The sequence below is a fragment of the Pezoporus flaviventris genome, unplaced genomic scaffold (assembly GCF_033815535.1).
Source record: "Pezoporus flaviventris isolate CSIRO_AGI_PZ_B2104156 unplaced genomic scaffold, CSIRO_AGI_Pfla_v1 ptg000213l, whole genome shotgun sequence".
NCBI classification, from domain to species: domain Eukaryota; kingdom Metazoa; phylum Chordata; class Aves; order Psittaciformes; family Psittacidae; genus Pezoporus; species Pezoporus flaviventris.
The window spans coordinates 13701531-13716472 of record NW_026892761.1 but is presented as its reverse complement, the minus strand read 5'-3'; the positions used below and the strand labels follow the sequence as shown (position 1 = coordinate 13716472).

The following is a 14942-nucleotide window of genomic DNA, read 5'->3' as shown; positions in this document are numbered from 1 at the left end:
AAGATCTGCTATGTGTCTCTAGCTAGGTCTTCAGCAGGGTCAGGGAACAGGACACAAGGTAAGAGCCAAGATACTACGGAGATTAAATTGCCGTGATTAAAAAGGAACAACATCCAGAACAATGAAATACCAGAAAGCTGCAACATTCCCAATTAACTCTGGGGATGCCACAGCCAAATCAATTCGAACGAGGCTTTACATGCTCTGAAAGATCCTGTTCTGAACAAGCTCCAATAATAAAACCACCCCACAACTTAACCAGCCTTTAGTGACGGAGAAACTGCAGCTAGGCTGGTATCTTGTGCGCTTGTTTTCTACTGACAAAAAGCATACAGAGATGAAGACTGGGCTGTCAATCAGGGAGCTATTGTATCAGCTCTATATGGTAGCCTTAGCACACAGTGAGCAATTACAAGTCTCTTATCCCAGTAATTACAGCCATAAGAATACCTCTTGAACAACACAACATTCCGGTTCTGCCACATAGCTCATGCTTCTCAGAGTGCAATGCACTAACTGTAACAAATACTTCCTTCTTAAGACTGAAATCAAAGTCTTAACTGGCTGGTCAGGTCTCACTATCATTATTTCCATTAGAGGGGCTTGTGCTGCTACTGTAGGTGGCAAGGAACACAAACTTAGCGAGCTTAAGTTCTTTTTCAATGGGAACAAAGCATTCCACAACATTTTTAAGGCTAGAGAACTGACTCCCACACATACCACAACGGTGACTCCAGTGGGAAACAAAACTATTGGAAATCACCATTATTGTGAGCTCTTCAGAGAATATTCCTACCACGTGGAAGACTGATATTATTGGATGCTCTCGATATATGTTAGTAAATTAGATATTCTGGTAACTCCCTGTTGGAAATGGGTGGGTTTTGCACATGAAAATTGCAGTCTGAAATCCCAGCCAAATCAAGCACTGACTACTGCAGTTCGTTTTTTAGGAGTTTGTCTTTCTCAGAATTAGAATTTAAAGCTGTCAGTTAAGAGCTAAATGGTTACTGGAACGTCCAATATTCCCAGGCATTACAACACTTTATTTTTTCTGACCTCTCAAACATGTCTCTCCCAGAAAAGCCAGCTTTGCGATTCTGAAACATGCAAAAAACTGGCCAAGCCTTAGAATGTTAGACCTGAAACACTGCTTCTCTGTTGAACACAGGATTAAAGTATAAATAAGCTATGTAAAATGACTCAACAAACATATCGAATGGCAAATGTTGGGAAAAGACACGCACATTTATGAACTCTGTTGTCAAATTATTTTGAACACAAAAGTCATACTGGGTTCTGGTTTGGTACCCAGACCCTGTACACACCCATTTAGGGCTCAGAACTGATTCTCTCGGAGAACAGCATCTCCCCACTGTTGCTGGGGATTCTTACTTACCAGTTGGGACAGCAGGATCCATTGTTGGCTTTTCCCAGGTATTGATCTGCTCCCACGTAAATCCATTGGTTCCCAAGGCCACACTATAACCACAATTACTGTAGTGCTCATCAAACGAACAACCACCTAAAACCAAGAAAAACAAACACATTCCTGTATTATTTGTTTATCCCTCATTATGGCCGGTCAATTACTTAAATATTTCATATTCAAGTTTACCCAGGGGAAAAAAAAAAAAAAATTAGATTTCAGGCAGCAGAGGAGGTATTCAGAAAACATTTCTGTTCTTTCCCCACTTTGTATCCATTGGAAGCCTTTGTTTTCTTCCCTCCATGCTACTGTTTCCTAGATCAGTTCCCTTTATTTCAGCTTATTGCCTTTACATTTACAAGCATATGATGTGCACATGCAAGAAAATTTGCATTTGGGTCCCTGAAACTGAGAGTTCATTACATAACCCCCCAAGTCAGGTATTAAAAGCAAAAATACCCCAAAAAAATAGAACAGGAGAGTGAGAAGTGGGAGGACGGAAGAAGGAACACAGATGGTAAACAAGTACACTGCTGCTCCTACAGGTAATCCTCACTTCACTTTTAAGCCTCGAATTACACAAGGTTGGGTTACACCTATGGAAAGTGCAACCTGCCTTTTAACCATCTCTTCTGCATAACAACATGCAGCTCTGAGTGGCACATGACCATTCCTCAAGGTCTTTCCATACTTTTGAATGCAGTGTTGTTCTTGACAACAAGAGAGTAACAAGGAGTGGATGGCAACCCACATTCACACCTTCCAGACTGTTGACTGTGATCTTCACTACTGCAGTTCCTGAAATACTTGGAAGGAGTTAACTGTCACAAATAACCTGGCAGCTGCCTCAACACTTGTGGATCAAGGGAAATCCATGAACACTGCAATGAAATTCTGTATTCCAGCACAGATTTGAAATGTGTGTCACACAGACAAATCAAGCTACTTTATTCCCTGCTAGGATGGATATTCCTCTGCTGGTGTCCCTTACAAGTACTTCGGGCACATTTCCTCTTCACATCCACCCAACTTAGTCTGCCAAACATATTCCAGTACTGGATCTATTAGATCAGGCATCCCAGGTCCTTGAGTTTAGACATTAATCATGTCAACAGTGTCTCTGTACAGCTCTGGCTTTCTCTCTTATGGAAGCAAGGATACATTTTCTCTGCAGATACTATTCCTCCACAGGCAACTGGACATCTCACACTTCCAGGCTGCAAGGACTGAGCTCAAGGCAACACGAACTTGCTCTGCCAGCCAAGCTGCCAATTGCTCTTGACGCTAATCGGAGTTACAGGCAGAGATGCTCCTGACTCTCTACTCCTTCCCACAGGCTGCACTGCCTATATGCACTGAATGAATAGATGGAACATGAGTGATCCATGGTTCTTCTTTAAGGATTATCCAACATGGGGACATAGAAGCCTTCTTTGGTTTCCATCTATATTTTCTATTGTCTAGTTCCAGAAAAGCCCAAACTTGTCTTTGTTCCTGTAGAACTCTTCATAAATGATGAACACAAATATATACCATGTCATTAATATTTATTAAATCCTCATTCTGCTAACGGATTTTATGCTCACTCCAACCACATCTGGTTTTCTACAAAGATTCACACAGTATTTCTATTTAAGTGTATACTGGAAGGATTTGTTGGGTAGAGTGCCTGACACCCCAAAAAAATCACAGAATCACAGAACAGGGTTGGAAGACCTTAAGATCCTCTGGTTCCAACCCCCTGCCATGGGCAGGGACATCTCACACTAAACCATGTCACCCAAGGCTCTGTCCAGCCTGGCCTTGAACACCGCCAGGGATGGAGCATTCACAACTTCCTTGGGCACCCTGTGCCAATGCCTCACCACCCTTACAATAAAGTAAAAATACCCTGTTGCTGAAGAAGACTTTAAACACAAGCTTCTCCTAAAAAAACATTTGATAGACCATATATTTCCATGATAAATAAATCTGACTACAGCACATTCTATAACCCTCGTAAACTTGCCTGTTAGAGTCAAGTCTCTAGAAATATTTCCTTTGTGTCATTATTTTACACTATTTTAGTAATTTCTTCTTTAAGTTTACTGCACTTGTGAAGCTTTGCCAGCTGTCAAAATGAGCAGGATTACACTTAAAATGTTTCCTTAATTTGATAAATCTAATATAGGTGAAAAAGTTCAAGTTTAGAATATTAAACATGCTCATTAAAACGTCTAGGGGAAAAATCAAGGTGTTCCAGATTGTGTGGGAGTATGCAATGCAACTGAAAGTCACCTTTTTCACAGCGAGAGGGTATGAGAGACATCAAACTGCCTGTTCTCAGCCTCCAACCAGAGCATTCTAATTTTGACAGATCCCCTTTAATAGCACAACTCCAGACACAAACCATCCCCACACAACCTCTGCTCAGCGCAATGCAGCGCACAATAACGGTGCTGTCTCTGAGCTATCACTTTGAAGGGATTGCACACAAAGTCTCTGATGGAGCCAGACAATTGTACGAGGCCTCACGCACACAGAGAAAATTGCACAGGCACTGTTCCGAGGTCCCAGAAGCAAAACAAGCAACAGCAGCAAAATATGGGGTAGCAATCCTCATATAACAGGGAATGTAACTATCAATACCTTGCTCTAATCAGCTAAGTAAGTTATTTTACACACGCTGAAGCAGGCAAAGTCAGCAGAGGGGCTGAGGAGAGGATACGGTGAGAACCTGGGCAAGACTGGGAGTTTCCACTGATAAGAGACAACACCTGGGAAAGCTTCTAAAGTGCCTTGTCTGAAAGTCAAAGCTAACCTTGCAGTACAATTAGGTAAGAAAGGCAAGAATAAACCATATAGAGGCTGAAAAATAGCAGCAAGGCACCTACATTTTAAAGACCTAACAGATTAGTGGAGAAACCTCCAAATGCGGAGTGGCAGGGCAATAAACCAGAAGGATTAATTTACCAGATAACAGAATTGGAGCTTGTAGGTGAATTTGCAGGAAATGAGGACAAGGAGAAAAAACCTGAGTCAACTTTAATGCTCAGACAAGCAGGCTGGCTGCAGGAATCTCGGGTACCCAAGAGGAGGGAAGTCTCCATCTGCTTCTTGCTATGGGGCGTCAAAAGAGCAGAATTAAAAGGGAAGTTTGGACTCAGAGCTGTATTAACTTGGTAGATAAAAGTCAGCAACTCCTCTGCACTATTACAGCATACATAATACTACAGAACAGGAAAGAAACTTCAGAAAGAGGAAGGGAAAAATCACAACATGTACAGTATTCCAGATGTAGCAGTTACTTGTTCATACCTGCCAAACGAGCGTACCATAGGTGGCCTTACTCCTACCCTTCCTGCAGAGCACGGCACACAGCTCCAGTTACAGGCAGCCACGCTCAAAAGCGGCTCTGAACCTTCCACCTCACCTCGAGAATTCCATGCCCACCGCGCTCCCCTCAGGACGGTTTCCCTCACTCTTCCTCCCCCTTTTCCCGCCCTTTCCCCTTCCTTAAGCGCGCTCCCGCAGCGCTCCGCCCCGCTCCTGCGCACTGCGGGGCAGCGCAGCCCGCTCTCTCCTCGCCGAGGCCGCGCCTCCAGCACGGGGACGTGGAGCCGGGCTCTTAGACACACACCGGCTTCCGAAACGCAAACCCAGCCGCGGCTCGTGGTTACCCGTCCCGCTCCTGGAGGAGGCGCTTCCCGTGCTCACCGCCTGGATCGAGCGTTCCGCGCTGCAAGATCCCTAAGCACGCGGTTACACCCCGTTAGCGAAGTTCAGTTTAGACTACATTTCAAGCGTCCACTTCAGTGGGGGTAATAACTGTCAAGTGAACTGACAGGCGAAATTGACCAGAGAGGTTACGTTCATAAGCTTAACTTCAAGTATTTCCGAAGACACACTGCTTACGTGGATACCTAAATATGAGCTACACCTAAATACACTAGAACGTAAAGGGGAAGAGGGGAAGGTTAGATCCATCCTAATGCAGAATCATCCATTGCTGAAACACGACTGCTTCGCAGGAAAGCAGAGCTATTCATAAACATAGAATAATAATCCTCAAATTGAAAGACAAAGATACCACTCAGTGAATTTAGGTGCCAGGTTGGCACGTTATCATTTTAGCCGCAGTATCAGAAAGGTGTTTGAGTAACATGAAAACACCTACACATCTGCTAAAACAGGGTTCTACAGCTTCATGTATTAACAAGAATGAGGATTTTTTAGGAAGCTAACAGGGATCTTGGAGTATTTCCCATGTTTGGCTGAAAATTAAACAGTGACAAATGCAGCTGCTAAGCGGGGCAAAAGAAAAGCGAATGGATATGACTGATATTGTTAGATAATGCATGTGGTGTTGACCCCTTTTCACAAAATGAAACCCAAACAAGAAGCTCTTCTCTTCCTGAAAAGGGTCATACTGAAGCAAATAACAGCTCACATAGGAAGGATAAAATATCCCTTGTTTTACACTGCAGGCTTGTAACAATGCCACTGCTCATCTGAATGATGCTAATTAATCTTGAGCAGACCTATCATCAGTCACTGAGACTTGCCCCCGGATTAAATGTAAACCAGCCTTGCATAAATTGAATGCTTCCTTTGAATATATAATTGAATTTGCAGAAATGTGCGCCAGGGGGGTGTTTAAATAAGTGCACAAATATGATAAAAAGAACTTCACGCCATAATATCTAATTCAGTAAGCAAAAATAATGGCAGGGCACAGTCCAATTAGTATTTGATTTATTTATTTTAACAAATCCAATTAGGAAAATGTTTTATAAAGTCATCCAATGTCAAACTCCCTACGACAAAACAGATCTAAAAAAATCCAATACTTCCAAAAAGAGATAAAGAAACACTGCGTGAGAAACCTCACTGGTTATCCTATGCTTCTAAATACACACAGAAAACAGCACAGATTCAGACATCGTTTGGAGTGCTTACAACATTCCCAAGGTGGGAAGGGGGTAGAGACATAGCAAGTACATCAGTCTCCTTTGTCCCATTTCAGGTCTTTTTCTGGGACATAATAAATAAGGGAGAAAAGTAACTACTTAAGAAAAAAAAAAGGTGGGGGGGGTGGTGGATAGCACAGAAATGCTTTAAAAGCATGCAGTACTTTGCTGGGGAACACTTCTGAGGCTCTCCTGAGAGCTGAGATACCAGTTCATCAGCTTAGACCTTGGCCTCAAGAAATATGAGGCAAGTAGAGGAAGAAACAAACACTGTTATGGTGAGGTAGGAGCTATAAAACTCCAGAAATGAACACGCTGCTGTTTCTGATCATCCATTCTCATCTTTTCCAAAGACATTCTTGCTTACAAGGGCTGTGAGATACATTTGACTCATTAGGATCATTTCTATTGTGGGATTTATTATACAAAAACACATTAATAACTTTTTTGTTTATCAAACTGTGAGACCTCACACAGTATATGCTTGAGAAATCTTACTTCATATTCTTATGGAGAGAGAAGAGAATAAAAATGCGCATGTAAAGTCTGTGTGGAGTTGCTTTGTTTAAGATGGGATAAACAAAGGGATTTGGGGGTTCCCTCCCTCAGGAAGAGTACTTAGTGTTTTATGTGCTTTCTACTCCTTCCAGAAAGATTACGACAGAAGACATCAGAAACATGCACACAAGCAACCCAAAATGCTAAGCTGAACAAGAAAGCAGATCCAGATTCTCCAGACTAGAGTTATTGCTAACGAGCACTCTCCACAGGCTCAGCTCTCAACAGACATCATGCCAAAGAGGACAAGCATGGAGAGACTGAACTTGTCACTTGAGGTATCATTAGTTTTAAATGTGACACCCTGAAAGCAATGCATTTTGTATAGCCTTAGGTATCTGCACAGCACAGGATGGGAAGCTTGAGAAGAGCCAACAGTAATGGGTATCTCATCTGTCAGAAAATCATCCTGCTGCCATCACATTATCAACCTGCTTTTCTGACTGGCTAGTTTCAATCAGTACTTCATTATTTTATATCTATTTTTAATATTATTTATCAGTAGTAGCATTTATTATTTTATTATATAGTTATTAGCAGCATTGTTATATATTTGTTTTTCTAACTGGCCAGTTTCAATCAGTACTTCATTATTTTACTGATTTATTCTGTATTCCCAGATTTTCAGGAAAAAGGTTTCTGCAAAGAAAAAGGAGTTCTCTTTACTGAGTCAAAGGGCACCATATGTTCACCATGTATTTAAACTCAAACTCCGCAAGGGAAAGGTCCTCAAACTGCAAGGAAAAGCTTTGATCAAGTTGTGTGCCTTGCTTCAAGGATCTACACCAAAAGAAACTGAGAAACAGATTCCCCAGTGTGTAATAAGGCATAAACTCCAAAGTAAAACATTCATAACATCTTCTGATGTCAGTTGTTTAAGAACTGAGCTTAGGCCTACCGTAAATTCAGGTAAGTCACTCAACCATGAAACACAGATGCACTGAAAACCGGCTTCTCCGCTTCTGGTGCTCACAAAAGTGCTTCTCTCCAGGTATCCAGATGTTCTGGGGTTTAGAAGTAAACATCAGTGATTTCTCTAGTGCCTCAAACACATTGCTGTATGTGATTTGGTTTCTGCTGCAAGATCACTCCTCATTGATGAGGTATTACTCATCTGCCACAGATGAGTTCCATCTCTTTTCCTTTCCATCTTACTCTTAACACAGTATTATTAGAGTCACATATAAGCAGAGAAAGTTTTCTCTACACTCTGGAAGGTGCAAGTCCTCTGAGATAGCGGTAACAATTGTTTGGTTTAGGTACGAATCGTTGTTAGAATTGACTGAATTTCATTCCTTTCTCATGGTCTCTGTTCTGGCAATCAGATCTCTCAGAAAGTGCACCAATGAAAAATCACTTCAGGATTAATATATATGTGTATAGCTTTAGGGTTTGTTTTCCTATATCAAGCTAATCCTTGGGAAAAAAAAAAAAAACTAAACCCCTAAAACTGGAGCACAGCTTAGAAAAGCTCTTCATTTCAACTGGAAACGGTAATGGTCGCAAAGTAGGCTCAAGACTGGCGTTTTTTTATACCACTGTGATTTCAAGTGCTATCAACCTATTAAGGAAGACTGTCATACCAGTACATCTTTTTAAAGTCTTTTCCAAATTTGTATGCCATGTCAAATTGCTATCTCTGCATAGAGTCACTGAATTGTTTGGGTTTGAAAGAGACCTTAAAGCTTATCCAGCTCCAACCCCTGCCACGGGCAGGGACACCTTCCACTAGAGCAGCTTGCTCCAAGCCCCTGTGTCCAACCTGCCCTTGAACACTGCCAGGGATGGGGCAGCCACAGCTTCTCTGGGCACCCTGTGCCAGCGCCTCAGCACCCTCACAGGGAAGAGCTTCTGCCTAAGAGCTCATCTCAGTCTCCCATCTGGCAGGCTGAAATCATTGCCCCTCGTCCTGTCACTTACATTACAACGTTACACATCTACTTCCACGCGCTTTGAAGCGGTTCACGAGCACAATTTCCATGCACACACACAACGCATACGCACAAATTCAGTGGTTGCATGTTCATTTCATAGAAGCCTTGCTATATTCAAAATATTACTGACACTGCGTAAGGAATCCTGTGCGGTCTTCATGACTGTCACCAATAACGTATCTGAATGTTGTGAAAGGAAGAGATCAAACAGGTCTAATGTTGTCTGGTGAAACACCTAAAGACAAAATCACCTCCCAGTAACAAGTTTTTCTTCCAATACTTCTCCACAGAAGTTATTGGTCCCAAATGCGCAATAGAGTCTGACACAGTTTATCAGTTATCTTCTAATCCCATGGAACCACTCTGCTGCAAAACAACCATTGTGCCTAGGATCCTGGCATATATGGAACAAGTATTTAAGCTGTATTTCCTAAACTTGTCAGGTTAAGTTTTCATTCTTAAATTCATTGTTATAGGTTTCTCTTTGCAGAAGCTTACCTACATCTCATGATTTGAGCCCTGGACCAGCTCATACATTCATTACTAATTCTGTACTTTATAATCCACCAAAGATGAGTGAAAGCGCTTTGAAGTATCCTAGGAGTAAAACTAACACTAAATGTCATTTGTTTAAATTTATGTGTCCAAATTCTAGGATGACTCATCTAACTTCACTTGCCAGAATGTCTGTCCTTTATTTAATACCAGGAATATCTTTTTCCTGCTGACAGCTTAGCTGTCACTATTTCAATAGCTCAATATTAACATTTTATTGCTTTATTTAAAAGTGTCATTATTAACATATCTATAATCTCATTGGATTTCTTAAGCTATGGAAGAAAGCCCGTTAATACACTGCATCTTTCAAAGAACCCTAACTTTGCAAGTTCAGTTTAGTTTCAGCCTGCTGAAACACCAAGATTTATGTGAAGAGATTTCAGACTTGTCTGTCCCAGTGTAATGAAACTTGTAAAATTAATAGAGTCTTCAAAACCATACAAGATCCTTAAACAGACATTCCCCACCATCTTTTCTTATTTTTCTAGCTAATAACCTTTGTAATTCAGTAGTTAGTGGCTTCCTGCTTTATTCATAAGATGAAATGAAGATTCCTTTTTAAAAATGCAAATTTATATCACTTTTTTATTCTTGTAGTCTGAGTAGAAAGCCTTACTTTGCTTCCATTTGTTTTTTAACTTACAAGGCCACTTGTTTTTCCCTAAAATAGTGCCATTCTGTATTCCAAAAACATCTGAAATGATTAGCCATAGTTATTGAAGATGTGCTGTATTTGTCAGTAACCATTTGTGAGTATTCATTGTTTTTACAATTTCGCCAAATGCTACATCAACTGCTGCACTGGAGTCTTGGATCAGTCAGAACTCTCTGCTGACTTACTTCATTTCAGCATTAGGTAATGTCACGTGGAATACCTATTCAAGCTGCAGTTGTTTAAATGATGTATTTATTTTACTTTACCATCCACCAAGGCAGCAAAAACTGTCTGAAGATAGCTGGTTCTCACTTATTTTATATTCCATTAAAAACCTATCTTCCTCAATAAGCTTTTGTACAAACCAAATGAATGTGTTTGGACTGTAAGCAAGAAGCAGGCTTTGACTGACTCACATTGTCTTTGGTGATGAATAATATCTCAAAAGAGACAATTTCAAGGATTCCAATACCATTTACAATTGTGTCTTCTGATCTTTCTCTTTTCCTACTGCTGCTGGGGCTCCTGGTTTGGAATAGGATCTCCTTTTAGCTGAGATGTTTTCTTGGAACTTACAGTCAGAAGACATGAAGACAAACTTAAGGGGTAGGAAGTCTGGTTTATTGCCAGTGACCACAGCATAAAATTAAACATGATTTGGTTACAGTCAAATGTAACCAGAACAGACATATTTTAGAGAAGAAGTTCAGTGCTTATTGGGCTGGCATTTTCATAATACTTCCATCAGCACAACAGCCTTCCCAAATGAAGCCAAAGGAAGTCAGTCAAAGCAGTGCTGAACTTCAGAAGGTCCCTTGTTCTCTGTAGAAATTCTTAACACTCCATCTGCAGAGACCTCTGTGAAACTTTGCACTTGGCACTCTCTGAAGCTTCACCACCACATTAGCAAAGCTAACCCCTTCCTAACACCTACCATGGTCTAGTGACTACATCTTGTGCACCTACAGAAAACTACCCACAGTATGCATAAGGGCAAACAGGTGCATCTATACACACACATCCCATCTGTATTCCAAGTGGTTCGAAAAAGAGTTTAAATGTTTTATTGTAGAAGAGATTCTTGGTGAACAATACTGATATTTTGTTCAAATTGCTTCTAAAGAACACCACATGCAGTTAAAGCTCCAGCATTGTGCCAGTCTCCAAAGGCTGCTCCTTGATATTTGAGCTAGCAGGCTTAATATAAACTAGCTCAACTGTATGCTGGTTAAATGACAGAAAACTATCTAAAAAGATAAATATCATCTGATACTGATCATCAACAAATAAAATCTATTGACTGATACAATGGCAGTAACTTGCAATGGGTGTAGCAATTGATATATTTTCTTAAATTTAATAGTTCTCTTACTAGTAGCTACTCCCAGGGAGTGGCTCTATCAATAACTTTTATTGAGGTCTAGCAATCCTTATAGCTACAAGACTGTGCATTCTTCAGACTGAGGTTCTCTTACTAGATACCCTTTTGCTTGCTGCTAACAGTTACTGCTTCAAATTACATATAAAGTGCAATGGCAAGGATATGCGAAAATACGTATTTTAATTTGGTTTCAGTTGAACCATGATCTTCATTCGATGTGTCAGGAGCAAGTCAAGCTCAGAAATGACAGTGGTTAGCCAGCTGCTCTGCTTTCACATGCCCTGGGGTCATCAGGGAACAGGAGGATAAATACTAGACTATGCAAAAGACCTTGCAAAGTTTGGCCGGTTGATTGACAGTTGAGGGACTAACAATCAGGTAGAGGTTCCAATTTTAACAATCTGTTACCTGATTCTTTCATATACACATATATATATGAAAAGCTATATATATATGTTTATTTTATCTCTCCATTTCTCATGCCCATTTTCTCCCTTGATGTTTGTGGATGCTTTTCGGAATCACAGCAAAGTGGCGCAAGCACTGAGCACTGGAACCCTGCTGTCCTCTGCACCACATTGTAAACATGGGAATGATGGGAAGGTTTGCTTGCTTTTAGCCTCCAGACTCCTCTGTGTAAATTCTCTACCCAAAAAGCAAAACAGAGTAAATACGTGCCAGGAATAAATAGATCCCTGCCTAACAGCACATGTGAGCTCTTGAAAATATATAGAACTCCTTTTCTGTTTAACCGAATTTCCTACTACGCTATGTAAAGCAGATGTGCAAAAGTGCCTCTCTAATTACAGCTATGAATTTTCCACTTACATTAGCTGACCTAGAACATGCATTTAGCAGAGCTGCAGCTGCAGTGTTCTAAACTCTGTATTAAAGAGTGACAACAAGGAAAAGGAGGGGAAATTTAGGGCAACATTAGCAGAAATGCAGTTCGCTCTAAAACCAGCTTGCATTCTGTTAGAAAGGAGGCATCACACACACTTCCCCACTCAGGGTGTTGTTCTGACCCATCCTTAGCCACCTGCAGCCAGTGACAATCACAGGCAATCTCCAAATATGACCACCAGCCACATTTTGCTGAGACAGTCCCACTGAAGCCACTACAAGGTAGCTTCCCCCTATCCCCTTGTGTGGGGAAATTACTTGCTAATAACAGGGCAGCTCAATATCTGCAGAGTTTCTTAATATTAGAGGAATTCCAAACTGTAAAGCGTACTAATTTGCAATGGTTTATGGTCACTGTGGACTTCATGTCAAAACAATTTCAGGCTGTACTATCCTTGTTATACAAAATTTACTTGGTAAAATACAGCAGAAGATTCCCTATTCCATTATCCAAGGCATTTTTTCTGTTTCTGGGATATATCATCTCCAGTTTGAGGCTGAAATATAGAATAATACATTTCCAACAGAAAATACTTTTGAAGAAAGACTTTCCGAGTTCCCCAGTTCTTATGCCTTTAAAATAGCATCAAGCCTGAACCCTGCCAGGAAGAATTAAAAGCTTAAAGCATTTCTGAGACTTGAAAGGCACAAGGTGAAGGAACCTAAATGTAATCACTGTTCAGGATACTGAATGACCAGATTCTAATAAGAAGCCCTTTTTCTGTCATATAAACCATGGTTTCTGTCATCATTTAACCCTTGGCTCCTCGAGACATGAGCTAGACACTCAGCTTTTTATCCCCAGGCTCATGTTGCCATCCAAACAGAGATGGCTTTGTGAAGGACAGATTCTAAACATCTACATTTGAAACATGCTGTGAAATAGTTTAACAGGCAATACATCAGTATTTCCTTTTAGTAACTTAGGAGGATTTTGTTAACACCTACACAAGTATAAAACAAGACACTTGGGAAGTACTGCAGACAAACTTTCTGTTGCTGTTCCTGCACTGTCTAGGCTCATAAAAGCAATTCAGATGCACAAAAAGCTCATCTATTGGCCATTTACTTCTGGAAATAAGGTCTTACAAGCAATTTAAGAAGATAATTGTCCTTGCTTGAAAGATTTCTCTTTACACTAGACATTGAATGACACTGTCTCCATAAATTAGACAAAATACCTTCTGCATGACATCACTTTATCCATATCCTCATCAGGCCCTATAAAACACCTTTCCACTTGGATTTTGGTAGCTAGAAGGGTATTTCTGAGTACAACTGCATGTAGTATTTAACAGCATAAGAAACTTCATTAAAAGGTAATGCATTCCCAGAGCCCCCAGGTGAAAGCATAGGCACTTGGGAGCAGAGGAAGCATCCTTCTAAAGATTCCAAAAGTTCAACTGAGCATAAAGTTTCTAATGAATTCATTGTTCAGTTTCATACAGGTCATTGTCATTTTAAGATAACCTCTGCAAGAATACATTTCATTAAATATAGGATTCCTCAAAAGGTTATCATTGTGATATTAAGTAATTCAGAAATTAATTCAGTTTCTGATTTAGAATTGAAAATACTTACCCAATTAGAACCATACTGCAATTATATCGATATATCAGTTAACTGCATGAGGCACTACAGCCAAAAATGTGAGAGACGGAGCAAAAGCCTTGTTCTTTGGTGTTTGCCCTATGATCCTTCTCGTAACCTGATGCAACCATACCTATCAGGTGCAAGCCTTAGCACACTGCATAGGTAAAACCAATAATGTAATAAGTTAATCAGGCATCACCATTTGTTATCTACCTGCTTTGCAGCCTATTGGAACAATTATAGCATCAGACTATCTTTTTTATGCCAGAGTCCTTTCACAATCACCTGAGCAGCACATATCTGGGACTGGCAAAGGAAAAGACAACAGAGCACTGCACGGAGCTTAAAAATAGAGGAATGGCTGAAACATGTCAGGCATCTGCTATACATTAATTGGAAAAGTCACAAGAGCAGAACAAACACACACTGAATACTCCCTGAAACACCTTCCCAGCCTCAAACAAGCCTCACTGATACAGATTGCTGTTTTTTCAATGGATTTGCCCAAATGTTTCCAGATCTATGCACACTTCTGGTTGCCCAGAGAAGCTGTGGCTGCCCCATCCCTGGCAGTGTTCAAGGCCAGGTTGGACACAGGGGCTTGGAGCAAGCTGCTCTAGTGGAAGGTGTCCCTGCCTGTGGCAGGGGGTGGAACTGGATGAGCTTTAAGGTCCCTTCCAACACAAACCAGTCTGGGATTCTGGAATCCATAAACTCCTATGATACTTCTACATCTTAGCCACGCTCTGACAGCTGCGGGCTCTTACTTTCATGGGGACAACTAGGAACAGGAAGGGCAGGAGCGTTCTTGTCCTTATGCAATGCTGTACAACCATGGGACAGCAGCAGTGTGTTTGCAGAGACAGCATTTGCCCTGTGCTGAACTCATACTCCAGGTCTGAGAAAGGGCCTGCAGTATATTTTCCCATGGAAGAAAGTGTGCCTGTCAGGCTGTACCCAGGAGACTCAGCTGCTGTAAATC

The 14942-nt window shown here is 41.0% G+C and overlaps 1 protein-coding gene across 11 annotated transcripts in view; it reads right to left on the bottom strand.

The window, feature by feature from the left end:
* Positions 1-14942, bottom strand: part of PTPRT (protein tyrosine phosphatase receptor type T) — a 469312-nt gene that overhangs the window by 342173 nt on the left and 112197 nt on the right. For all 11 annotated transcript variants that reach the window (XM_061441416.1, XM_061441421.1, XM_061441417.1 and 8 more), the window contains exon 2: positions 1400-1525. In XM_061441416.1, the coding sequence (XP_061297400.1) occupies positions 1400-1525 (126 nt within the window). The remainder of the gene's footprint in view (positions 1-1399; positions 1526-14942) is intronic.